Source organism: Culex pipiens, chromosome 2 (assembly GCF_016801865.2).
Source record: "Culex pipiens pallens isolate TS chromosome 2, TS_CPP_V2, whole genome shotgun sequence".
NCBI classification, from domain to species: Eukaryota; Metazoa; Arthropoda; class Insecta; order Diptera; family Culicidae; genus Culex; species Culex pipiens.
In genome coordinates this window covers 171,905,500-171,933,311 of record NC_068938.1, presented here as the reverse complement: position 1 = coordinate 171,933,311, position 27,812 = coordinate 171,905,500, and the positions used below count along the sequence as shown (strand labels likewise).

At 35.8% G+C, this 27,812-nt stretch overlaps 2 protein-coding genes across 3 annotated transcripts in view; both read right to left on the bottom strand.

The window, feature by feature from the left end:
* Positions 1-27,812, bottom strand: part of LOC120428233 (zinc finger protein 39-like) — a 487,119-nt gene that overhangs the window by 378,733 nt on the left and 80,574 nt on the right. The gene's annotated exons all lie outside the window — the stretch shown is intronic.
* Positions 471-27,627, bottom strand: LOC120429986 (CCR4-NOT transcription complex subunit 7). 2 transcript variants are annotated; one of them, XM_039595078.2, is made up of 4 exons: positions 27,101-27,627; positions 17,673-18,145; positions 8,260-9,063; positions 471-1,917 (listed from the first exon to the last, which is right to left on the bottom strand). In XM_039595078.2, the coding sequence occupies exons 3-4, from the start codon at positions 9,058-9,060 to the stop codon at positions 1,564-1,566; spliced, it is 1,155 nt and encodes a 384-aa protein (XP_039451012.1). In that variant the 5' UTR covers positions 9,061-9,063; positions 17,673-18,145; positions 27,101-27,627; the 3' UTR covers positions 471-1,563. The 2 variants fall into 2 exon arrangements, with proteins under 2 accessions (XP_039451012.1, XP_039451011.1); XM_039595077.2 differs by lacking the exon at positions 17,673-18,145.

The following is a 27,812-nucleotide window of genomic DNA, read 5'->3' as shown; positions in this document are numbered from 1 at the left end:
GATTGGGTAAATTTTCAAACGATTGCCATTTAAAGTAGAGTCCATCGAATTACACCATATTTCGCGGAAATGTTAGTAAAATATCTAAGAACAATTCTAAGATAAAAGATTTTCGATGTTATTTAAATTGTTTTTGTTATTAAGAAATTACGAGCGGTGTATTGTTTTTTGACCCATAGTCACCCCCACTGACGGTATTACAAATTTCGATCGTAATTTCACGTCGATGGTGGATCGTAATTTCACTACGAGAATTCACGATCACCACGATAGTTTTCAGTCCCAGACTTATGGTTAAACGAAATTTGTTGAACATTTGGTACGGTATGTTCACGCATCCTTCCTCCCCAGTAGATTCTGTGGAATGTGATCCGTTCACAGAATCATCTTTACGGTTAAAACTTATTATTTGAACAGTAGTGGATTAATTTTTTAAGGATTTCTTTCGTCATATCGACACACAACAAATGTTTAAATTTGAATAATTTCAGAATTAATAAAACTTTTTATTTCAATGTATATTTTTTGCGTGTTGAGCTCGCCCCACCAGGTTGATGTGGCTGCTTCCGGTTTGCTGGTGTGTGTGTTGTTGTTGCTTGCTGTTCGTCAATTGTTTATTCGCAATTTGACTATTGAAGTTTGCTGCAGCTAAAAAGTGTAACTTTGTTCATGCCTTTAAGTGAATTTGTGTATTTTACTATTGTGGTTGCCTTTTATCTCCACTTCTTCTTCCTCTCTTCTTTTTCGTCGTCGTCCTTTTGTTTTATTTTATAACTCACAAATGTTGTTTTATTTCTTTTTATTTCCGTCTAGATTTGTGTGTCTCGAGTCAAGTTTGTCCCTCCATGCGCACGCTTCTACTTTTCTGCCTCCTCTTACTAAGAAAACTATTCTACAAAACCAGAAAACCTCGTTCTCTTCTCTTTTCTTCGCACTATTTATATGCCGAGTCTGCTGCTCGTCGTCCTATAGTTCATTAAATGTGTGTTTGTGTGCTTTACCATAGTTTAGTTAGATTTAGTTAATGTATGAGAAAAAATGCCCAAAAATAAATTCACTTTGAATCCTCTATTTCACCTAGCGTTTTATCATCAAACAGAAACAGGAAAAAGAAAATATGTTTAAACGCTCATCTAGTAAGGTATTCGTCAAAGGTGCGATAAAACAAAATAATGTACAAAACAACTCAAAAGAAATAATTAAAGTCACACAAAAAATAAATTGGTACAATTTCTGCACAACTTGAAAAAAGTTCATCGATTAAAATGTTTATTCCTTTCCTTGCCTTAAAATTAGATAAACATTCGCGCTTCCGATATAGAGCTTGAAGCGAGAGTCTCTAATTACTCGAGTATATCGATTATAGTTTGATAGTAATAAAGCTGTGAGTGTGTGTTGTTTGTGTGTTCAATAAATAGTTGTTTCTTTTTGTTTCTTGCGTTTGCTTTTTAGTAAGAGAAGAGTACTTGCTGCTGGTTATAATGCGTTTGTGTGTGTCGTGCCGTTTGAATCTTCAGCAACGGTTTCGTTCCATCTCCCCATTTACCTCGTCAGCAGACGAAATCAGGACGTCGCGTTCGATTCACCGTTGTCGTGGTTGTTGTTGTTGTTACTAGTGTTGTTGTTGTTGCTGTTGTTGCTACTGCTGTTGTTCTGGTTGCTGTTGCTGTTACTGTTTCCTCCGGTCGATCCGGTGTTGGCGCCGTCCCGTGCCCCGCCGGAACCGCCACCGCCGGTGTTTGCGCTGTTTGCGTTCGAGCCCGCTGTGCTGGAACTGTTGTTGGTGTTGTTGCCGCCGCCGCCGCCGCTGCTGATCGTGTTGTTGCTGTTGTTGCTACCATTCACGATGAACGACGTGCCGAGACCGTACAGGTGGCCGCAGTACTTGGCGTTGTCAATGTTGTCCTCGAAGAACATCTGGGGAAAGTGGGTGGGATCGGAACGTTAATACGTGTATGCAAAGACCAGGATTTTGAATTGCAAGCAACATTGCAAGTATTGAAGTATTACTCCACACTTAGTAGGTGTTTTTTATAGTTCAACCAACCTTTGTGGAAATTTACAAAAGTTTATTTTTTTTTTAATATTGAAAATCAAACCAACAATAACACTGAGAAAAACTCATTTTTCGCAAACTTTAAAAACTTTAAGAGGCTGTTTGTATCTCAGAAACCATAAATTTGATTAACAAAGTCAAATATAGAAACAACAAATGAAATTTCCTGTTGTGCAACAGACACTTTTTTTCTAAATCATATTAAAAAAACGAAAATTTAGCATATGCATCAGACTGGCTCGTCGTTATATATAAAATCTACCTGAGCTTTTTGGGCCTCAAAACAACCCCCTAAAATTTAGGAGCGATTAAAACATTCTCGAAGAAATTATTGTGCTATCTTGCTCCTGTCAAAAGACACAGCGTCCTCAAAACTGGTCTAAAACGTGTTTTTTTTTGCTCGGAAATCACGTTTTAGACCAGTTTTAAACACGGAATACTTTCTTCGGGAAAGTTTTAATATTGAATGTTTAGCCTTTTTTTTAATGTTAGTCTTGATTTGAAAAAAAATGGTTTTCGAATAGATTGGAAAATTTCATGAATGTTTCACATTTAACATAAAAAATCGGACCATTAGTTGCTGAGATCACGAATATTAGAAAATGGAGGGTTGTTTGGGTGGAATTTTCCTGATTCTTTTACTTTTATCCGCTATATCTCAGCAACCAGTGGTGTAATCTTCAATGTTCCTTAGACGAAAATTAAAAAATAAATAAAAAACTGTTTTTTTTGACAAAATTCAGCAAAATTCAACTTTGAATGGCTATATTTTGTAAACGGTGCACTCATTCATAAAATTTGTAAAGTACTTATCTGCCGTTCTACGCATAATTGTCCCATGTTCAAAAAAGTGCAACTGAGAAAAACGCGATTGAAATTTTTCGACCGATTTCTGTGTTTCTACGCATAATTGTCCCGTAGGTTCCTATTCGCCCTATGTGTCCCTTATCGCCCCAGTTAGCAGTTTATCACCCTTATTTGTGATCCTCTTGCTATACAACAGGTAAACAAGGCATAATGATTAGTAAAACTAATGATTCCGTGTAAGAAAATACTCGGTGGGACAATTATACGTAGAAGTTCAACGATGGGACAAACAGACTTGGTGTTGTTTTTGATGAGTTTCCGAACAAAGTACCGTAAAACGGGGTGACTTTGATAGCCGGGGTGACTTTGATAGGTTTGCGATCTTTCCGCAAAATGAAGAGTACAATTAAAATACGTAAGGAATGCTTCAGAAACATACTGACCGTGGTAGAGAAGTCTTCAAAGTACCTCATGAAGAACTTTTCATAAATTTTTGAAAAGTTTATAAAGTTAGTTAACTATAGTTAAGAAAATGTGGATGAAAGTCATTATTTTAAACTTCTCAAAGTGTCATGATTTTCTCAATGAACTTGATTTTTAATCAGAAAACGGAATGCATTTTCGGATTCTTTGGACAATTTTCCACTAGGAGAAGGTTAAATAAGTTTGTAAATAATAAATAATATGTGTTTTTGAAACACAATTAAAAAAAATCTCCAAATTTATAGGCAAATTCAGTTGAACAAATTCCATGTAAAATGTGAAAACTTGTGATTCGTGCTTCGAATTCAGTATAAAATGCAATATAAATCGATAATTTTAGAAACAAAACTATTTTTAACAAATTTCAGGCAAAATTCCGACTTTTTAACAATTTTACCTAAAATTTATATGTATTTTGTTAAAAAGCTTATAAACTTAGGTAACTTTATATGAACATTGATTTTTTTTCTTACAAACTATATCAGCTACTTTAGTGATGGTACATTTAACGTACAAATAAAGTTTGAACATCTTAAATATGATTTTAACAAAAAAAAACTATGACTATCAAAGTCACCCCGGAATTAAAACCAAGAATTTTTAACGTAACTATTTTTCTAAACACTATTGAAAAAACTTTTTTTCCAAAATAGTGCATGGACTTTGTGTGGCCTACCCCAGTACATGTTTTAAAAATAATAATCTTGAGAAAAACCTTAAATGTTGGAAAATATTCTAAAAACAAGTTGAAATCCTATCAAAGTCACCCCGGTTTACGGTACCAGATTTTATGTGTTTTTCTTAAAGTACACATCATACTAAACTTAAAAATGGCATAAAGTCAAAATCGTCAAAAACTGACATAAGACAATTATGCGTAGAACGGTAGTTATCGACTGCAAATTCGATTTTACATAAAAAAAACTAAGTACAAGATTTATTTTTTTTTACAAAAATAAATATTTAAAAAAAATCATAACTCTTCGGCAACATTTTGGTCCATACTTCTGAAAGGCTTAAAAGACGCGGGATTTTGTCCGCTAAAGCAAAAAAATAAAAAAATAAAAAAAGAATTTGGGAAATTTATTTTTGTGAATTTTTTTTTGGAAAAATCACCATTGAGCAGTTCTCTACGGAATCGGTCGTTTTTCTTTAATTTTAATTTTTGTACTTTTAATCCGCATGAAACTTTTTTGGTGCCTTAGGTATGCCCAAAGAAGCCAAAAATCTGTATCTTTTGAAGAATTTTTTTGATCGATTTGGTGTCTTCGGCAAAGTTGTAGGTATGGATATGGACTACACTGAAAAAAATGATACACGTTAAAAAAAATTGTGATTTTTAATTTCACTTTTTGTCACTAAAACTTGATTTGCAAAAAACACTATTTTTTATTTATTTTTATTTTTTGATAACCATCCTACCATTTTCTAATGTCGATATCTCAGCAACTAATGGTTCGATTTACAATGTTAAAATATGAAACATTTGTAAAATTTTCCGTTATTTTGAAAAAAAAATATTTTCAGGAATTTTAAATCAAGACTAACATACTAAAAGAGCGCAATATTGATTTTTTGCCCATTCTGGAAATTTATGAAAAGTTGCTATTTGATGTCCTCATAAACACATAAAAAAATAAAAAAATTAAAAATAGTGTTTTTTTGCAAATCAAGTTTTATTGACAAAAAGTGAAATTAAAAATCACCAAAAAAAATTTACCGTGTATAATTTTTTTTCAGTGTAGTCCATATCCTACAACTTTGCCGAAGACACCAAATCGATCAATCGAAAATTCCTTCGAAATATACAGATTTTTGAATTTTCATACATCATTTTTGTATGGACAGCTGCCAAATTTGTATGGAAAATTGTATGGACAAACTAATGATGCAAAATGGCTTCTTTGTGCATACCGCAGTCACCAAAAAAGTTTCAGCCGGATTTAAAAATACAAAAAAAATCGAATGACCGAAATCTCACAGAATTGCTCCATTTTCCTCCATGTACATATTTATTTCTGAATAGTCCTCATCAATACCTACAACTTTGCCGAAGACACCAAATCAATCAAAACATTCCTTGAAAAGTTTCTGATTTTCGAAAAATTACATTTTTGCATAAACAGATGCCTAAATTGTATGGAGACTTGTACGGGTGATCTAATGACACAACAAAATAGCTTAGATCCGCACAAAGTTTGAGCCAAATCAAAAAATTAAAATAAGATCCATTTCCGGTTTTGGTAGACAACTGTTTTATTATTTTTTTGTTAAAGTTTTAAATGTTTAAACTTGAAAAAACAATATTAAAATTTCACAATTTTAATTTTTTCAATTAACTCTTTTATTTTCAAATGTTTTTATTTAAAACTATTTGAAATTTGTATTTTGAAAATTCTTTTTTTTTAGATTTTGGATTTTTAAATTAAAAAAAAAACAGTCTATTGAATTGTATTTTTTTTATATTGTGATTAACATACGAATTTTTAAAACTCTTAAAAATTCAAGAGTTTTAAAAATTCGTGAAAATTAAAATTTTAATTATAAAGATTTTTTCAGTTCAAAAGAACGTTTTTTTTGCATTTTTTGATTCATTTTAGATATGATTTATTTTGCTTTGTTTACTGGACATTCGCACTTTAAAATTGCGATTGACAGGTGAGCAACATCGGCTCGCTTTGATCATTTTTTGAAAAAAATAAAATTTCCCAAGCCAGTTTGACAAGTCGCAATAGTGCGATCGATAGCAATAATTTAGTGCGAAGTCCAAGTTAGTGAGAATTGCGCAATACATTTTTTTAAATTGTTAAAATTTTAGAAATCATCAACAATTTTTGAATTTTTTTTTTAATTTTTTAAGTTGTTATTAAAAATTACGATTGTAATTTCTCGATCCTCGATCGACATTTCTCGACAAATAAAATTTTGATCGTAGTTTCTCGAGAGTTAGTGGTGAAGTAGAGAGCTGTTCAAGACATCCAGGGCTATACTTTTACGGTGTTAGTTTCATAAAATAATAAAACCTGAATTTTGTAAATAAAAAAAAATTAAAATGCATGTTCATTTTGGGAGGTGGTTTGGGACCCTAGAAGAGACCAAAAAAATGTGTTGCTGATTGGATTTTTTTTATCATTTTCAATTTTCCCATATAACTCGATTCCGCCCTAATGGTCACAAGCGCAATTGTTCCTTTTGCCCCATATGGTCGCTTTGTTTCACTTTCCCCTGAATCTCTTTTTGTTAGTTTGTGAACATTTTCTGAGAAAATATATGAACAAATGTAAACATTGAGTGTATCTTTCTCACATCTTACGCTTATGCCGATCGGAGTAAGCGGGATTCACTTGATGTGTACATTCACTAGCGTGCCCAGCTCTTTGAGGAAGGTGGGGCAATAATATGGACGTTTTGGAAAATACGTCATTTGTGGACACCCCCTGACCAAATTTAGAACAAGTTTCTGAGGATGGTGGGGTAGTTGCCCCATGTTGCCCCACCTTGTGCACGCTAGTGGTGTACATTACCTTTCAAATGTTTATAGTACCTCATCAAAACAGAAATCGAGATTTGTTTATAGGATATAACTTTAAAGTCCAGATTTGTTTTTTCAATGAACATTACTCCGAGTGACAAAATTTCTGCGCACGCTCAACTAGAGGGGAAGCATGTACTTTGTGGTCCTCAGAAACACGTGCACTTTAAATTTCTCCGAAATATTTAGACAGGAACGAGTGGTTCTCCTAAGTTTGTATGGTTCGCTCCTTGTACAAATGTAGCATGTAATTTTTAACCTCGAAATGGTTGAAGGATTGATAAAAACCAAAACCAACAGGGAAAACCACTTCCACAAGTTGGGAGTATTGTTTGGGAACAGTTTAGTGATCATTATCCGAAAAGAGCTTGCTTCAAGCATTATTTTGATTAGATTCTATTTCTTGATATAAACAGACGCACGAGAAATATCGACACGAATCCGATTACCCTAGTTTACAATTGTTTTCATTTTACAAACACTAAACTTAGAACAGTAATCGGATTCTATCATCGATGTTTCTTTAAACACAACGGGACATCCTCCATGGTACCATCCTCAAAAGCTGGATCGGCCAATCTGATGCTTGAAGCAAACTCTATCGGAATGATTTTAAACTTCAAACTTCGCAATTAACTCAACAAGTCAAACCCTAAGCTAAGTGTAACTTTCCTACTGTTCCGAATGCCGATAGCATCATACAGCAAATGAGGATGATTCCACGAGGCGACTAACACTGCAAATCCTGCGCGATTCTCTTTCGTGATTGAAGCAAAGAAACAGTTTTAGGTTTTACATAATTTTGATTTTTCATTATTTTTTGCCAATTCAATGTTGATTTATATCATTATTCTTCGTTGTTTGCGCAACGCTTGAGTGGAGAATTCACAATTTAACAATTCATAAATAGCTTACGTAACGTAACAATGTTTGCACATTTTCGTGTTCGAGAGAGGGGGAAACTTCCTCATTTGCTGTATTCCGACATCCTAGGCAAAGGAACTCGATGTCCACCGGGGACCCAAAGAGAAATGTAAAGTGAAAAGGAACTTGTTTGCTTCTTGCTAATCGTAACAATGTGAGAGAGAGAGAGTCGCTAATCGCTCGAGTCCTTCCTAACATGCATCTTGAGTCTGGTGTCGATGTGGTGGATGGATTGGTTCAGGACGCTCTCGAAGCTGTCGCTGCAGTTGCACTCGAAGCTGACGAAGCCACTGGTGTTGTTGGTGGCATTGTTGGTCGTGGGGGGCGCTGCATCGGAAGTGGCAGCATCACCAACACCACCACAACCAGCGTCAACCGCAGCAGCGTCGTTCTCGCCCAAGTCACTGCTGTTGTGCTTACTACTACTGCTAGTGTTAAGGAAACTAAAACCATGTACCTCGCGCATCTTGAAGAAGGCCATCCCGGTGAGCAGCGAGTCCGAGCCGGCCTGGTGCTGGGGTCCAACGCGGCGCAGTTCCAGCTGGTCGGCGACCTCCTGCAGACCGCCCTTGAGGTTCTTGCAGCTCTTCATCAGATACTTGACGTCGTAGATCGTGGGGAAGTAGATTCGCAGCAGTTCGAAGAAGTCACTCTCCTCGGCCGGCAGATTCTGGTCCGTCAGCAGCTTCAGCAGATAGCCAAAGTCGTACCCCGAGTGGAAGCTGAGCCACTTGATGTTGTCCATCAGCACGATCCCCGACGTCATCAGCAGTTCGGCAAAGTCCAGCGGGTCGATGCCGTCCTCTTCGTGCTTCTTGAACTGAATGCCCGAGTTCTGCAGCAGATCGATCGAGTCCTGCGCGTACATGTCCTCGTTGAGGTTGAACTTGAAGTTGAACTGCCACGTGGAGAAGCCGGGCGGCGTTCGACCTTCCTCGTCCATAAAGGTCAACCCGAGCTGGATGATCCGCAGCAGGTCCACGTTACAGCGCAGAAACTGATACTGGTAGTCGGCGGACGAGCGGAACTCGCCAACGGGCCGGGCCACCACCCCGGGGAACTCGGTGTCCATCGCCACGTAGTGGTACTTCTGGACAATGTGTCGGATCGTGCGGAACTCCTCGTCCAGATTGTGTCGCCAAACGTCCCGGATGCCGCATTCTTCGTTCGTTTGCGGGTTCATGTTGTTGCCATTGCCGCCCCCGCCGCCACCACCGCCGCCTGTATGATTTCCGCCACCGCTGACTGCCGATGGCATTGCCTGGAGGGAGGAAGAGGAATAGCCCATTAATCACACGCTTTGCTGAGATTTTTTTTTTTGCGCAAAACATTCAAAACAAAGTTGCCGGTAAGTTTAAAACAAATTATCATCAAGTATTTTTTCCCCAGACAGAATGGCACCGCTCCTTCACTGACACATCTGCCAACTTTTTTTTTATTATCTTTATATGCCACAAAAACATAATTATAAAAAATATGTTATTCGATTTAAGTACTAATCAAATCTCAAAATATAACTATTTGCCAAATTTATTCTAACGAATAACACCTAACTGTTGTGGAGCGATTCGTGCGGTATGTCCACGCATCATTTCTCCCCTGTTGATTACGTGAAATGTGATCCTATTCTCTTTAAGTTAAACCAAAAGCACAGTTTGATAGCTTACCGTTATCAGAGGTGACATTGAATTTGGGGGGTGAGATTGGGTCATACAAAAATGCTGAAACTTGTATGTGCTGTATTTCTGAACATCACAATCGATGAAAATCGTGAAAATATGAACAAAATACAAAATTTAATACATCTTTTGGCTTTTAAGACATTCTGCCTTGTGAGCAAAAGACAAAATTTTGCCATTTTAATTTCAGACTTTCAAGATTTTGCCTTTTGATGCAATCCCATAGAAACACACAAATGAAGCCTTCTTTATTTCTTGAACAAGAGCACCACCTGGGCATATGAGCAAATAAGTATTCAGGAGCATCTTACAAAATTTACACAATTCCATTTCACATTCTCTTTTCCTCTCTCATTCCCGCATTCACAAACATTCCCCCTCAACAGAGGGTAGCCACAAAATCTACCAACGCAGTTTAACACGACGTAATGCGTGGTTCCCAGTCCCCCACTCACGTTCTTTCATTGCGCTTCTCTGAGAAAACAAAATAATCTCCGGCGGGTGTCGAGAAAGAACGAGGAAATGAGATGGAATATGAGAGCGAGAATGAAAGAACTCTCGGGTTAGTTTTCAAAAGGTCGTAAGCGCCAGTTGTCAAAAATTGAGTTTTTGACTCGAATTAACAAAAATATCGCCCGCATATAAAAGGTGCTTTTCATACGGAGAAGTCACATACGTCCTTGGTCATAGTCAAAGCAATGATTTTGACTAAAAATATGCTCTTTTTTTTTTTTTTTTTTTGGGAGGGTGATCCAGCCGCACATCGTTGATGTCGAAACCTCTAAACTGGGCCCTCGTCCTGTCACGTCCGTCAGTAGTCTTGTCGTACATTACAACTAGAATCAGATCTGCCAATGAATTAGTACACTTCGACCAAATAAACACTGACGCTGTATGGATCTGACTCTAGAATAAATGCACAGTTGTGTGTTATTCATAAGTCCAAAATGTTCAATTATTCATATAAGTCCAAATATTCATTTGCGGATAACTACCTAACTTGAATTGAATACAAGATTTAAAGCAACCTATCCGAAAGCTACTCTTATCTCAAATCCCCGACATTTTAATTATTAACCAAAAAAAAAACGTTTCTTTTAAAACCTGTCTGGCTTCTTAAAAAAAAAAAAATAATAATAACAGTTGATATTTTACAAGTCGTGAATTGAAAAAGAGACGACCATTTGTTCGTCAGAATTCCAGTAGATCCTCGATTCGCAACAATGGTCGATACAATCATAATCCGACAACCGTTAGTTCAACAGATCAACGAATTTAGTCCGATATCATTTCACTATTGATTGATCGAGACTCTATGAAAATTTTGACAAATTAGAATGGTTTTTATGCTACTTGAATGAAAATCACCGATTCTGATAGAATTACTAAATTCACTGTTAGGGGAGATGGGGGTAAGACGGCCACCCTAAGGGAGAAGTCTAATAAAATTTACACAACAGATTATTTTGATCTCAAATTACGTACATATTGTTCTACTATTAGTCCATTATAGAAATGACATAAATTAGTTGGTCTAAAAACCAATTTTCAATACTTTCAGCAATTTAAAAAAAAATAATTGAAATCGTATATATATGAAATACGCGGGGTAAGACGGCCACCCATGTGGGGTAAGACGGCCAGTGCTATAAATTAACTTAATAACTTTGCTAAATCCACCCAAACACCTACATGGTTGGTTCAACAGACTTCTCTGAACATCATAACTATTTTGGTTGGAAAAAATCAGGTTTCAAATGTGAAGAAAAATGCTGTTTAAAAAATTTCATATTTTGGCTCAGTGAATTTCATATTATTGCGACCACATTTTATGAAAAACTATGAATTTTTACTACAAAACAAACACAATTTGGTACAATAAAAATAGTTTGTGTATTTCGATTAGAATAAGTAAATCAAAATTATGTAAACTATATTAAATTAGCGATTTTTGTGAAAAGTTTGCTAGGATTTCATACTATTCAATGAGTTTTGCTATATCACAGTAAAGAATGTTGTCGAAACGGTAGTTAACAGCATTTTGATTAAAAATGGATAGTTTTATTGAAAATGCTTTTCCTTTATCTACAAATATTTCTTAATAGTCAAAAACCGTCAAAAATATAACCTATATCAAATAAAATCTACAAATTACGGGTGGCCGTCTTACCCCCGGAGGAGGTGGCCGTCTTGCCCCCAAATAAATTATTTTTTAAACATTTTTTGTAAACAGTTCATCGCATTTTTTGAACTTTTTCGAGGGACATAATCTAGGGAAATCTTCAATTTAACATGAAAAAATATTTGAAGACAGGAAAACATATTGTTATTTAACAAAAATGCCTAAGTTGTAATTCATGAAAATTACATCCAGTTTCAAGTTCAAAAATTATTTCTTCATTTTGAGCTATTTTTATACTATTTCAAACAATATTTTTGACAAAGGTTACTCCATATGCATTATTTAGCATGAGGAACAGTATTGCTAAACATTTTAGTAATATTCATTAGTATACTTATTAAAACAGTAGGGTGGCCGTCTTACCCCGCCTGGCCGTCTTACCCCCAGCTCCCCTACTAATTTTGTCCCGAAATAACTAAAGGCAAAGTATAAAAAGTTGATATTTATAGTTAAAATCCTAAATTCTACAATCACTATTTTTTTAAACCCGCATCCTAACCTGACACCCACATTAAGATAGGGAAAAATCACATATGTAGCGGTTAATTGTACAAATGTGATATTTCCACTATCAGAGAACCTCCTTGTCTCGATGACAGCTTACCGGCCATCGATTAAGCCCTGAGACTACGCCAAAGTGGGTTCTCGCAGCATGAAGTGGTGTCCATGTGTAAAAATGGAAGCTTCAGCAATATACTGAACACTTCGATTTTAATTCCACATCGAATCAAATCAAACTCTTTGCCAAACAAGCATCAAACCTATGACACTCATTATGACAAAGCCCAGGGATTTTGACTAAAAATATGCTCTTGAAACCCAATTACATAGAGATAAGAATTAAAATAATGGTCGACAAGTGTTCATCGGTTTTCCCCACTTGAGGGGTTTGGCTCTTACGACGTTTTGAAAACCAACCCGAGAACTGAGGAGAACTCACAAGCAATATTGACGGTCGCTATATCTTCGGATTTGTTGGTGCGAGAATAATTAAATGATAGTTTTTTGTATCACTCACCACACTGGTTAGGACTATGCAAATACACATAAACCACGTGGACAGTTTTTTTGTGAATCTGTTCGAGAAAGTGGAGATCGACAATCGGAGATTCGCCTGTAGTGTTGGAACGGAATTGCAAAAAAAAACAAATTCTGCAAGGTTCTTAGAATATTGGTTATACTGTTAAAACTCGTTATACTACAGCAGAATTGCCCCATGTAATTTCGTTTATACAATTCTGACTTTTTATCATTTTTAGGTTTAGTTTGATGTGTACTTTTCGAAAAAAAAACAACCTAAAAATTCTAGTACTTAGTTCGGAAAATTATTGAAAACAACACCAAGTCTGTTTGTCCCATCGTTACAATTCTACGCATAATTGTCCCACCAAGTAGGGGGAGGTGGGGCAAGACGGCCATATGGGGCAAGAGGAAAAATCGCTCGTACGGCCGTTATTTCTAAAATTTTGATTATTTCCAGTATGAGAAATTGTTGCTAGCAATGCAATTACACTCAAACCCCGGTGGTTGGTCACTTTTTCGTTTGACACTTTTTTAGTTTGTACCCCGTTGGTTGGTCAAAGTCAAACCAAAAAGTGACGAACTGTCACTTTTTACACGGCGCTCACGCACACTTCCAAAACAAACGTTTGGTAGTGTGCGTAAACTCCATTTAAAAGAGGTGTAAAACTAAAACGTAACCCCGTTCGTTTGACAACAGTTGGTGTCAAACCAACGGGGTTTGAGTGTAGTTGATTCTACTACATAACCGCCAAAACGACGTAAACGCCACGGGGCTTAAGATTAATTTTTTTTCAAAACCTTGGTTTTCTTATAATATTTGGAAAGTGCAAAATAAGGCTTATGGTTCGTTTTAAGGCTCATTTTATCAAAATACCATTTTATCAAAATGCCATTTTTTCTAGATCAGTGGTGTCCCTACCAATGCACAGTGGGCGAAATGGAACCCAAAATCGGACTTAATTGAACGCGGCTGGTTCCCTGGTATGAAAAATAGTGTTTCTTATGTAAAAAAATCCGGGGAATCGAATGGTGATGGTTTCATCCACCGCACGAAACGGCAAAGGGTCCATTTTGCCCCAATTCCCCATTTTATAACATTTTTTCTTGAAAATTGGTCTGTATTTAGAGCGGAGGCTTTATGCGGCCATCCAAAATGCACTTAACTTATGTGAAAATGTCCCAGGAATCTAGTAAAAATAACCACTTGCACCGCAAAAATCATCTAGGGTCCATTTAACCCCAATTCCGCTATAAAAGCATTTTTGGCCATTTTCAAATGTTAGGTCAGATTTTAAAAATCTGAAAATATTTTTATCGTAAAGATCAGACAATTTTACATAAGAATGACGATTTGCATTTGATAGTTTGACACATTTATGCTGATAAAAATAAAAAAAATTGCAAAAGGCAGTTTATTCTGCGTTTGGGAAAATTGGCTTGAAACTGATTCTTCAATCTTTTTATTTAATTTAATTTCTATATCAACATAAATGTATCAAACTAACAAGTGCAAATCGTCATCCTTATGTAAAATTGTCTGATCTTTACGATAAAAATATTTTCAGATTTTAAAATCTGACCTAACATTTGAAAATGGCCAAAAATGCTTTTATAGCGGAATTGGGGTTAAATGGACCCTAGATGATTTTTGCGGTGCAAGTGGTTATTTTTACTAGATTCCTGGGACATTTTCACATAAGTTAAGTGCATTTTGGATGGCCGCATAAAGCCTCCGCTCTAAATACAGACCAATTTTCAAGAAAAAATGTTATAAAATGGGGAATTGGGGCAAAATGGACCCTTTGCCGTTTCGTGCGGTGGATGAAACCATCACCATTCGATTCCCCGGATTTTTTTACATAAGAAACACTATTTTTCATACCAGGGAACCAGCCGCGTTCAATTAAGTCCGATTTTGGGTTCCATTTCGCCCACTGTGCAATGACTTGCACCTATTATAAAGAATGATTTAACTTTTGGTTATTTTTGTTGAGAGCTTTTAAAAAATCTTGTTCAGGTGGGGCAAGTGTACCATATAGATTTTTAGTATGGGAAAAATTACGAATTGCTGCAACAACATATTTTATTGGGAAATAAATGCATAAACGTACCATAAAACTGATAAACAATTGTTAAAAAAAATTGTCCATACAAAAAAGTGATATCACGAAAATTTCCTTTTTTTCAACTAAGTAATTTTTTTGTAAAACGATCAAATGTTTAGTAAAATATTATTATTTAATCTAAAAATGAAAGAAACATTTCAAATATATTTTAATCTGATGTATCTAAGTGATAACAGTTCAATTGTAAGAAAATTAACATGTTGTTTCATGCATTGGGTCTCGTGGCGCAGGGGTAGCGGCTTCGGCTGCCGATCCCGATGATGCTATGAGACGCGGGTTCGATTCCCGCCTTATCCACTGAGCTTCTATCGGATAGTGAAGTAAAACGTCGGTCCCGGTTTCTCCTGTCTCGTCAGAGGCGCTGGAGCAGAAATCCCACGTTAGAGGAAGGCCATGCCCCGGGGGGCGTAGTGCCAATAGTTTCGTTTTTCATGCATTGTTCCTCTTGCCCGAACGGGTGGTTCGTCTTGCCCCACTAGTTGAGTAGATCATTAGAAAAATCAAAATTTTTAAAATCATTTTTTTACATTAAAAAACTGGATTTTTTGAAAACTTGTTCTATTAAAGTCTTAGTCGAGACCTGGAATAAGATGATTAGAAAAAAAAAAATCGAACAGATTTTTAAACGTTTTTAATGGGTTATAACGAGCATTTCCTTAGCTTGTTACACTTGCAGGGTTGTTACGGAAAAGTCGAAAAAAAATCCGCGCCAGATCCGCGCCGACCCCAAAACCCAATCCGCGCGAAATACGCGCCATATAAAAAAAAAATTGCGACAAACATAAAAGAGAGTAACATAATGAATAAAATTTCAAACGGAAATAGAAAATAACAGAAAGCATTTGGTTCAGTACCGTTGATCAGTTGTGGATTCCTTCCCTGGACCAAGTGGAACCTTTTTTGCCATTTCTGAAACAATATTAGCATTTTTTGTAACGCTTTAAATATCGTTGCTTTTAAAACAAATTCAGGAAAAAAAATAAATTCAAAAATTTAAACCCATAAAATAAATTACCAGATTATAAAATATAGGAATTTTGTACTTGATAATTCTCGCCAAAATTTTACTCTGGAATAAGTATTTAATAATTTAATAATTTAATAATTTAATAATTTAATAATTTAATAATTTAATAATTTAATAATTTAATAATTTAATAATTTAATAATTTAATAATTTAATAATTTAATAATTTAATAATTTAATAATTTAATAATTTAATAATTTAATAATTTAATAATTTAATAATTTAATAATTTAATAATTTAATAATTTAATAATTTAATAATTTAATAATTTAATAATTTAATAATTTATTAATTTAATAATTTAATAATTTAATAATTTAATAATTTAATAATTTAATAATTTAATAATTAAATAATTTAATAATTTAATAATTTAATAATTTAATAATTTAATAATTTAAAAATTAAAAATTAAGTAATTTAATAATTTAAAAATTTAATAATTTAATAATTCAATAATTCAATAATTCAATAATTCAATAATTCAATAATTCAATAATTCAATAATTCAATAATTCAATAATTCAATAATTCAATAATTTAAAAATTTAATAATTTGATAACTTAAGAACTTTCTCATAAAAATAAAAAATAAATAAAAAAAAACAATTGTAATATGTTTGTAATTTTTCAACTAAATGATTCGTACTTTTTTACGTTTTTTGAGTCTGTAAGTTTTGGCAATTTCAAATTATGAATAAAAAAAAAAATTATGAATGAATATTAATAATTTTTATATTGAAAAAACTTAGAAAATCTAAAAAGTTTCATAGCTTAAATTTTTTAAATTCTGTAATTTTTCGAATTTTGTTATTTTGATTTTAATAAAATTGTTATTAATATGAATTTTTAAGCAGATGTTTTAAAAATAATGAGTTGTAATGTTATGTTAAATTTATATAACAAATCTCAATATATTTAATAAAAATCGTTCCTTGAAGATTATTTCAAAGTTTCGTATTAAGAAAAAAAATCAATAATTTTTAGAAGAAAATTTTCTTCATTAATAACTTTTTAGAGATTGGTGTTTTTGCACTCAACGAAAAAGATTGAATTTATTTAATTCCTAATAATATTTTCCTTTGTAATTTGAAAGAAATTCTATCGTTCTCAATTATGTTGTTTATCAAAATTGCTATCCGCGCGAAATCCGCGCCTAAGCAAAATTAGCCAGCAAATCCACGCCAGATCCGCGCGATTCGCGCCATCCGCGCCATCCGCGCGATCCGCGCCGTCCGTAACAACCCTGCACTTGCCCACTTTCCCCTATTTTCTTTCACTAAATTATCAGTTTTACGAAGTATTGTGTCTTGTTTATCTATTTTATAGCAAGATGATTGCAGATAAGAGTGATAAACTGCTAACTGGGATGATTAGGGACTTATGGGGTGAATAGGGACCCACGGGACAATTATGCGTAGAAACACAGAAATCGGACGAAAAATTTCAATTATGCGTAAAACAATAGTAAAGGATGGAAAAAAGGCGAAATTCTATCCAAGATATTTTTCACATTGCCCAGCGATGCATTTTTAGACACATATTTTCGCACCCCGGGCTTTGTTTACCACATTATTAAGAAGGCGACCAGGACACTCAAAGCGTTGACTGTGAGTTGGATCGATTTTTATCTTTTGTTTATTTCCAACACTACTGATAAATACGAGCCCAGCCCACACAAAACACAAGCATTCCAACGAAAGAAAGAATCGGCTGGCGACATACCATTCAGAGGTTGATTAGTAGAGATTTCAAGCAAAGCGAACAAAAAGTTAAGCCAAAACACCAAGCGAAAAACCAAAATGCATTTGTTAGTAACCACCAAGATTACCTGCACCACGATCTGGGGCTTAAGCTTCTCTTGTTTCTGCTGATGCTGTTGCAATTCCTGCCCTTCCGTCCGGTTCCTAGTCTGTCCTTCTTCCTTCTCCTCGTCGTCGTCCTTTTTCGAATCCTCTGTCCCGTCTTCCTCCCTCCTGGACGACTCACTTAACTCTGTAGCACTATTATCGCCTGTTGCTTTTGTCGTAACTCGTCTTCCTCCAATGCTGCTGCTGTCACTGTCGTCAGATTCTTTCTCGTTTTCATCCGGTCGCAGTTGCTGGCCTCGGTCCGCCCCGTAGTTACTTCCGTCGTCTTCCTCCTCCCTCGATTTGCGTCGTCGTCGTCGTTGCTGCTGGTTTGCTTCGGCGGCCGCCGTGTCGTCAGCCACAATGGACCTCCGAGGAACCTGCTACCAACCTAGCCGCGCACGCGCACACACACAAAGTTTGTTGTGAAGAGGTCGAGTCGAGTTTGCTAGTTCTGGAGGTAGACAAATGTCCCGTTCCAAATTACATTCCGAAACACCACCCGCGAAGAAGACACCAGACACCAGAAATATGTCAGCCAGTGAAAAAAAAGGGAAAGAGAGAAGAAGAAAAGACAAGAGAAAATGAAAGTATTTCGACAAATTTTTGGATAGTTGTCGCGGCGATCGTGGCCACACAGCTGATTTGTTAGTTTTGAAGTGACCAAGCCTAGTACTAGGGGGTAATACTAGAAGGGTTAGGGGATGTGGGGTACCTTTTTTCGTCTGTCTTTTTGTAGGTGTGATGGCGAAAGTAGGGTAAACAAATAAAATGCTGTTTCATATACAAAGTTTGTAGTGTCGTTTTACTTTTTGTTCAACATCCTCTTTCCAAGAAAGTTTCGAGTGAAATCTTCATCCAACAAGAGTTCTCCCACAACGCTTGTCTAACTGATGTTGAACACAAAATATAGAGAATTTTCTCAGCTTTTCAAAAATATTTTTGTCAAAAGTGGGCAAACATATGCACTATTTTAAAAAAATGAAAAACTTCGACTATTTTCAAAAAAGTCACCTAAATATGGATTTAACTTGAAAACGGTGCACTCTATCAAAATTTCAGTATAGTACTCTTTGATTGCAAATTTGATTTTACATCAAAAAATGAAGTTGAAAAATTTTTGCGATCAATTTTTCGATTTTTTGAAAAAATCAGTATTGTTTCAAAAATTCATAACTCGCTCAAAGATTTTTTACTAGTGGTGGGCAAAACCGCTCATTTCTGTGAGCCGCTCACTTTCGTTCGCTCATTTAAATGAGCGGCTCTTTTGAACGGCTCATCCGCTCATTTCGCTCAAAGTCAGAAAATAGACTGGAATGAACTGAAGCATCTTCTCAAGATATTTAGATTTTTTTCAAGCGACCAATGAAGTGTCCATAAGTGTCACACTTTGTATGATTTTTGTTGATTGATAATTCAGTAACAACATTTCAAAAGGGCGAATCCCTCAGATGTAAACAAACTGAGTTTTTGTCAGAATCATATAAAGCGTACAAAACTGATTCTAAAACACCCTCCATCATCTCAAAATTCCGAAAATACGTAGTTTTACAAGCAAAAAACAAAAGGGCTAATCAACGACATCAATCAAAACAAACCAAATTGAGTTTTCGCCCTTGTGTTTTCACCCAATCCTGAGGGGCGAATGTAGTGTTTTCTGCAAGTTCCGACGTATATTTAGAAACACTAAATTTTCATTATAATTTAGTGAATTTTAACCTGACAATCCTCACAATGGATCAAAATGTATGTTTCTGATGTCTCTGAACACAATTCCACAGCAAACACAGATTTGTATGATCCTAAATACATAACTTATTAATTTCAATTATTATAGTATCGGATCTGGTCTGGTTTCACAATCTAGATATGAAGGTCCATAATTTACCGGTTCTTGGAACATCCGGGGATTCTGGGTCGAGCAGTTGTAGGACAAAAAGTTAGTTTACGAGGAATGCCGTACAAAATCATCGCCTCCGTAACCATTGAAGCTATGCAAAGATAAAGAAGGCAGGATGGTGTCGCGGGGTGGCCTAGTCGTTAGGTGCCATGTCTCCCACTTCCGACGGGGACACCCCAAGGAACGTCACTTCAATATAGACCACATCGTCAAACCAACTTGCTACTTACGGTGTATCCTGGCTCAACGAGTCTTGGCCTAAATCGGATTCCTTATGAAGGCTTTCTAGACCAATTTTTATCACTGAGGTTGCAAATATCACTGTATTATCACTGACTTTAATGTTTCACAACGATAAAATTGTTGTTTCACCACTTTTTTCTTTAAAAACTTGAAAAATGAACAAAACCCAAAAGGGCGAATCTGTTGTTTACTTCTGCTTTGTGGCGTAACTTGACGGGCTAATCCGTTGTTTTGGTTGAGTGGGTGGCGAATACGGTGGGGCGAAAATGTAGGCACGCTCTTCAAAAAGGCGTAATTTCTTTTTCTCAATTTTTAATAGCAAAAACACCTTAATTAATTTCAAATTGCTCTCTACGATGCAATTATTGCTCTTTTCTATTACGTTTTGACAAAATTGATAGTTTTCATGCTTTTTGTGGAAATAGGAATTGCAAAATTTTGAATGTTGATTTTCCCGAAACGGCAGGATCGTAGGTTTCGCCCTTTTGAAATGTTGTTACTGAATTTAAAAAATATATGTTTTCATCACACTTATTCTGAACAGATTGGAGATCATCCATTAAACATAGACAATCGTCAATTTGCTTTATCCTTTTATGGAAGGCATTCTAAATTGTACACGTTTTATATGAAAAAGGACAAAAACATTGATCTCTGAAATCCACAAATATCGAAAACTTTTTTCATAGAGAGATAAACAAACTTAAGTTTTCTTCAAAAGTGAGTATTTTCAACCAAATTATTGCTTTCAATCGTTAAATGAAAAGAAAGCTGAACTATCGTTTTGATAATTATCTTTCCATTGTTTTGTGAAACAATAGATTTAATTCAGGGTGGCCACCAGATTTCGATTTTCAATTTCCCGTTTTTTTCCCGGTTTTCTTCCGAGACCAGAAGGAATTTTCCGGAATGTTTTTAAACCAAATTACAATGTTTTTTTTAGGCTAACGTTGGTATCAACATACTTTTGGAACGCATACATTTGATTCAAAGTTTGAGTTCCTCAAGAAAGCTTTCAAATATCTTGAGTACAAAGTAAGTAAGTTGAAAACGAAGCCGTTTTTATCTGTTTCCAATCCAAACCTCTAATTTTTCTAATGATTGGGATTTTTCATCATCATGCTCTATAGATTTTACAAACTAAAAATAAAAAAAAACTTTTTTATTTTTTAGAATAACATTAATTATTATTAGAAAGCAGGAAATGGCATTTACAATTTATTAATTTTGTAGAAAAGATTTGCAAAAATACATTGTTATCAACATTTATATAAATGCTCGTAAAGTTTCTTTGAAAAAAGGTTTTGTGTATTCAAGAAGAACGATTCTTCCAAGAATTATCAATTTCTGTGAATTAATTATTATTTTTTGGTGAGTACTTTCTTTTTAACCAAAAAGTCTTTTTGAATCATTAGTCCAAACAAAAATGTATACACTTTGGCAGCAGTGCAGGAAAGTTCCATACAAATATAAAAAAAACGGTATCTTGACACTTTTTTTTATCGATTAAGTATCTTCGGTAAGTTGATTGATGGAATAAATTTTCGAAAATAATTTTAATTTAGAAAAACTGTCTGAAATACCCAAAACACAAAATGGTAAAAAATCATAAAAAATGATCGAGCTGCGATTTTTTCAACAACACATAAGGCTGGTACAAATTTTATTTAAAGTTTTTGTCCCTTCCTTCAAAGTTGCCCCGAAAAATCAGGGGGCAAAAAAAAATTTTTTTTCATAGAACATCTAAATTTCAATCGAAAATTGAGTGCAATCAGCTGAAATCTATTTAAAATACATTCCCCTGCGTTTGGAATCATTTTTAAGCATGTTTGGGTTGATTTAATAATCTTTTGATTTTTTTTTAATTTTCGGTCTTTAATATCGCAAAAAGTTTTTTCCGTACATTTTTTGAAGACTAATAATTGCAAAACAACTGAACTAGTGTAAAATGCATTTTTAAACACTTTTTGCATTCAAATGTTGAGACTATGGCTTGTTCTTTAATTTTTTTGTTATATTTTATTTTTTTGTTTTTTTACTCAACGTCCATGTACATTTCTTCAAATCAGTTTTCTTAGTAAAGCTTCAAAATAAAATGTTTTTCTGTGTTTCTTAAACTATCTGCTGAAAATGCCAAGCATTTTGGAGATATTCTTTCTGTTAATTAAATATTCATTGACTTTTTTTATTTTTTCTATTATTTTTTCTTCCATATTTAATAATAATTATTTTGTATAAATTTATGATGACCGACGAATTGTTTTTGGAACAGAGATTTTTTGAACTGCCCAAAATATACATTTGAAAAATTTTCAAAAATAGTTTTGATTTCAGATTTAAACATGCTATTTTATAGTATTTTTTAGAAGTTGTAGCTATTTTCATTAAAAAATCATTCTATTTTAGCTTTAAAAAATCGAATGGTTGAAAAAATTCTTTACTGCTTTCTTTGAAGGACAAATCTTGATCATTAAATTTAAAAAAATCCTGATTTAAATTTTATGCACAACTAATATTTTAGCAAACAAAGGTCAAATTAACAATATCCAAATTATGAAGCAAATGATTATTTTTACAAATATTTTGAATGTTTTAAATTAAATGGCACAATTTACAAATTTGAAACAAATATTCGTAGAAAAAACAAAAAGAAAAAACTCTAAAACGGTGCACTTTATTTTAAATTCTTAAAATTTCTTAACGAATGCAAATTATAGGTTTATCATTCAAATATTTTTGAATATTTTTGGCACAATTTACAAATTTGAAACAAATATTCGTAGAAAAAACAAAAAGAAAAAACTCTAAAACGGTGCACTTTATTTTAAATTCTTAAAATTTCTTAACGAATGCAAATTATAGGTTTATCATTCAAATATTTTTGAATATTTTTGGCACAATTTACAAATTTGAAACAAATATTCGTAGAAAAAACAAAAAGAAAAAACTCTAAAACGGTGCACTTTATTTTAAATTCTTAAAATTTCTTAAGGAATGCAAATTATAGGTTTATCATTCAAATATTTTTTTAAACATTTTCTGATTAAAAAAAAAATAAAAAAAAATAAAAATAAAAAAAAATAAAAAAAATATAAAAAAATAAATAAAAAAAAAATAATAATTCGCCCGTAATTCACTGCACCTTAAATATGGTTGTTAGCTTTTGCTTCAAATCAATTTATTTTTTTTTTCTCTTAAATATTTCGTTTGAGGGGTTTTTTCTGGCCCCCCTGAGACCGCTCGTGGTACCCACAGGGGTACATGTGGTCGAGAACCGCTGCTGTAGAGGAAAAAAATGCTAGTTTTCGCGATTTCTTCATTTAGAATAACAGGAATAATATTCTATTTGAGAAAAGAACATATTGAATACATTAAAGAGGGGCTTTTGTCAAAATTTAAATAAACTTAAAATATTTTCCCGGTTTGTCAGTCGAATTCCCGAGTTTTTCCCGGTTTTCTCCCGGTGGATAAAAATCCCGGGTTTTTCCCGGTTTTCCCGGTTTTTTCCCGAGGTGGCCACCCTGATTTAATTTGGTGTTCAGTAACAGGCATATTTGAGGTAGCGTTTAGCTGCACTTGATAAAATAGTCTTGTTTTTTGTTTAATAAGAACATCTTTTAATGATGACAGCAAATGAATGTGTTCGGTGTCGCCCCTCCCGCACGACGACGCCCATGCTGATTTAAGGTGTATTCACATTATACCGCATCCGCAGCCGCAGCCGCATCCGCACAAAATTTGACAGTACGGACGCACAGTGCGGACGCGATTTCTCCAATGCATTTCAAATGTTTCCATTCACACTGTTCCGCATCCGTATACGAATCCGTACTGCGGATACGGATGCGGAACAGTGTGAATGGCTGAATATGAAATGCATTGGAGAAATCGCGTCCGCACTGTGCGTCCGTACTGTCAAATTTTGTGCGGATGCGGCTGCGGCTGCGGATGCGGTATAATGTGAATACACCTTTAAGGTGTATTCACATTATACCGCATCCGCAGCCGCAGCCGCATCCGCACAAAATTTGACAGTACGGACGCACAGTGCGGACGCGATTTCTCCAATGCATTTCAAATGTTCCCATTCACACTGTTCCGCATCCGTATACGGATCCGTACTGCGGATACGGATGCGGAACAGTGTGAATGGCTGCATATGAAATGCATTGGAGAAATCGCGTCCGCACTGTGCGTCCGTACTGTCAAATTTTGTGCGGATGCGGCTGCGGCTGCGGATGCGGTATAATGTGAATACACCTTAACGCCGCGCCGACGTACGAAACAAAACACACAACGAAGAGAAAAGCCAAGCGAGGACCAGAAAGTTCTCCACTCGCGAACGGAAAGGAAGCAGCGCCTAGCAGCAGCAGCACCAAGAGGAATAGTTTAATCAGTGAACGGAAAAGTTAAATAAAACCGAACCTTAAGTTAAAGTGTTTCCTCTGTGGTACCAAACCGAAAAACAGTCCACCACAATCAGAACAGTAAGCCAAGGCCGTGTGAAACAGAATGATTAAAACAAGCGTCAAAAAAGATGATCAGAAAAAATGCCTTAAGAAAACTATTGAACAATTACCACAAAAGAGGACCAAGTTTGTGTGATGTGCTATGGTAAAATACATTATAAATCATAAACGGTCCAATACAACTATGTTCGAATGCGTGTAACAAATTCATGTACATAACACTTAAAAAATGTATCGATATTTTCATAATGAGATCATGCAACATCGGGCGACAGTCAGCTGATTCAAAATCACAGGCGCCCCGACACCGGCTAGCAACAAGCATAAAGTGCGCCATAATGTTGGAACATGAGCCGACCGGTGAGAACCTAGTTTCCCCTCTTTTCTCCACAGCACCGTCACCACCAGCGCGTGGAAGAACGAACCGAACGAGAGCGAATGAGCGAGAGCGAAATAACGAAAGAGTGAGCGAAAACGACGTCGTCCGACGACGTCGACGACGGCGCGAGCGACGCTAATCAAGCGCTCCGTTCGTTCTTTCCGTTCATTCGCTCTCGCTAATTCGCTCTCGTTCGGTTCGTTCTTCGACTCGCTCTTTGATTTGACGGTTCTTTGAAAAGAACCGGTTCACAAAATGAACCGTCGCTCATTTTTTCTGAGCGGTCGCTCATTCGTTCTTTAGCTTGAGCCGGTTCATAAGAACGGTTCGCTCAAATAAGCCCATCTCTATTTTTTACACAACCTGGAAATTTCTGAAAAGTTGGCAATTAATGTCCTAAAACATATCAAAAAATAAAAAATAATAAAAATAGTGTTTTTTTGCAAATCAAGTTTTAGTGACAAAAAGTTAAATAAAAAATCACCAAATTTGTTTTACCGTGCATCATTTTTTTTAGTGTAGTCCATATCCATACCTACAACTTTGCCGAAGACACCAAATCGATCAAAAAAATCCTTCAAATGATACAGATTTTTGAATTTTCATACATCATTTTTGTATGGCCAGCTGCCAAATTTGTATGGAAAATTATATGGACAAACTAATGATGCAAAATGGCTTCTTTGGGCATACCGAAGGCACCAAAAAAAGTTTCAGCCGGATTAAAAAATACGAAAATTAAAATTTAAGAAAAAAGACCGATTTCTTAGAGAATTGCTCTACTATCTCGGAATTGAAGTCGAACGCGATGACCGAGGTGCTTTCTTCATTAACCAAGCGAAGTAAGTACATCAATCAGGTCGTGGAGAGCCATTGCCGGATAATGTTGAGAATCGGAAGGTGGTCGGACATTTGCTGTCAGTGTACACGAAACCGGACACTTCCGCAGCGATTTCGATACTGAGCAATAAGATAGCTGCGTCCACTCTAACGGACTAGACCTAGCACAAACGAATCATCCGGTTGCTGAATAAAACCAGCCACTATCGTCTAAGGGTGAGCAAGACTCAAGAACGGCGGAGAGCACTTTCGACAGGAAGTCAAACAGCGAAAAGGAGGGAAGATCAGCTGGAGCTGACTGAAGAAGCTTTGTGGCTGAAGCGATTGCTGGCAAATCTGGACGAGGACAACCAGAGCTGTCTAAGGACGAACCATCTACTGCACTTATTGCCCAACGGAAGAGATGATGGAAGCCATCTCTAAGAAGCCTTTACCGATAGTCAGGTATTCAAGCTGGCAGGAGCAACGGACACCTACGGACATTTTTTAGTCCACACTCTACAATCACCTAGTGTGACAAAACACACCTACAAGGTAGCCTTATTCGGCCTGATGCATAATCTGCCATACACCATCTGAAGCGTGCACAAAAAAGTGCAAAATTGAAATACGCATTTTCAGATCAAGCTCTAATTTGGTGGGGATGTTGATACCATCAAAACCTGATCCTGGGGTTTTGCGAGGAATCACTGAAGTCTACTAAACGAAGTAATTTTCAAGGAGTAATTTAAGGGCATATTTTGAACACAGGGAATTCACTAAAATTCAAGTCTGTCGATCGGAGCGTGCTCAGGTAGTCGAAACCGACCATACCTTGACGATACAAAAGCGTTTACTGACATCAACTTAAAGTCGAGTAGTACAATGCAATATGAAATACGGCCTCTTAATTTTATTATAAAAATTATCTAAGTATAATAAGCGATTTGCTGTGAAAAAAAAGTTACAACAAACAATTTTACAATCCCAGAGTTTTTTTAGGAGGCTGTTTAAGTTACATAATTTTCTATGTTTATAGGACCTTTTCAAATAAAATAATTCAATTGTTCTTGAATTTTGATTGAAATAAATCTTGAATTATTAAAACATACGTAAATTAAAATAACAAACTCGTTTAAATTTTTTAAATTTTCATAATAAGCTACGACAAACCCCGCACTCTCCTACGCAATGACTTCTTCACTTTCATTATTTTACCTTCTCGCCAATCCAAAATTTTGCTGCTGCACCCACGATGGCCACTTGGAAAAATGCACACCATCCCACCAACATCTTTTCTCGATTCTAGCCCAAACACCCGCTCGAACCGAAACAACACCGGAGGTTCGCTAGACTGACCGCGTCTAGCCGCGAGTAGCCATTATCGGCGGTAAACCCTAATTTGCATTATTTGCCAATTGCATCAGCAGCAGCAACTCCGCGGCCATCATCGTCCGTCGAAGGCGCGACTTCCAAAACAATGGCTGGATGTCGAAATCGACGGCGATCAGTGTGACTGTGAAGAGGATGACAATGGAACGTGTGTCGGGAGGGAGGGGACCGAACTTTTTCTTAGCAGATCTCTCCGCCGGAACTTACCCACTCGCGGAAGCGAAAGGAGGCACTGTTGTATCTCGACACAGGCGCCAGTTGTGCAGCTCTTCCGGGATGCGCGGGGTGGCAGAGCGTACGTCGGAGCACACACACACACACACGGTCCGGGCTAGGTCCCCGGGGGAGCTGCTTCTACTGCCTGCGGGAAGTTTCCTCTATCACGAGCCAAAAGCCTCTCCTCCAGACACAAACACACACACGCACGCACGTACACACTCAGCCAAACAATGCGCTGCTGTCCCGTTCTGTCAAGCGTGTGCAGCACGCACACACACACACCCACACCAGAAAAAAGTGACACTAGCGGAAAAGAAAAAGGATCTGTTCCTGCCGGAAGTGGACGAACCAACGAGGGCCGATTTTACGCGGAGCTGGACCGGGTCTGTCGATTCCCGTTAGTGTTTTTCAAGCGCTTCTTCCGCACCACGGCCACTGCTGCGGGAAGATTCTTCGACACTCTTTTTTTCACTCTTGTGGCACTGCTGCGCGGTACACGGTAAATGGAACGTATTCGAAAAATGAGTTCAAAAGAAACTGTTTTGACATTTGGCGCGACAGCCCGCGGGTAGAGTCGGGTTGCCAGTTTTTCGGGAACGAGAGTAGAGAAAAACGTTAACCCTCTAGTGACATTTTTGAACATATTTTATTTTCTTTTGATTTAGATTAGAAAATATCTGACTTTTTTTTTAATCCATTT

Coding starts and splice junctions, on each gene's coding strand:
- LOC120429986 (XM_039595078.2), bottom strand. CDS start 9,060: ATGCCATCGGCAGTCAGCGGTGGCGGAAATCATACAGGCGGCGGTGGT. Junction 1,918..8,259: donor CCTTCTTCAAGATGCGCGAG/GTACATGGTTTT, acceptor CACTTTCCCCAG/ATGTTCTTCGAGGACAACAT.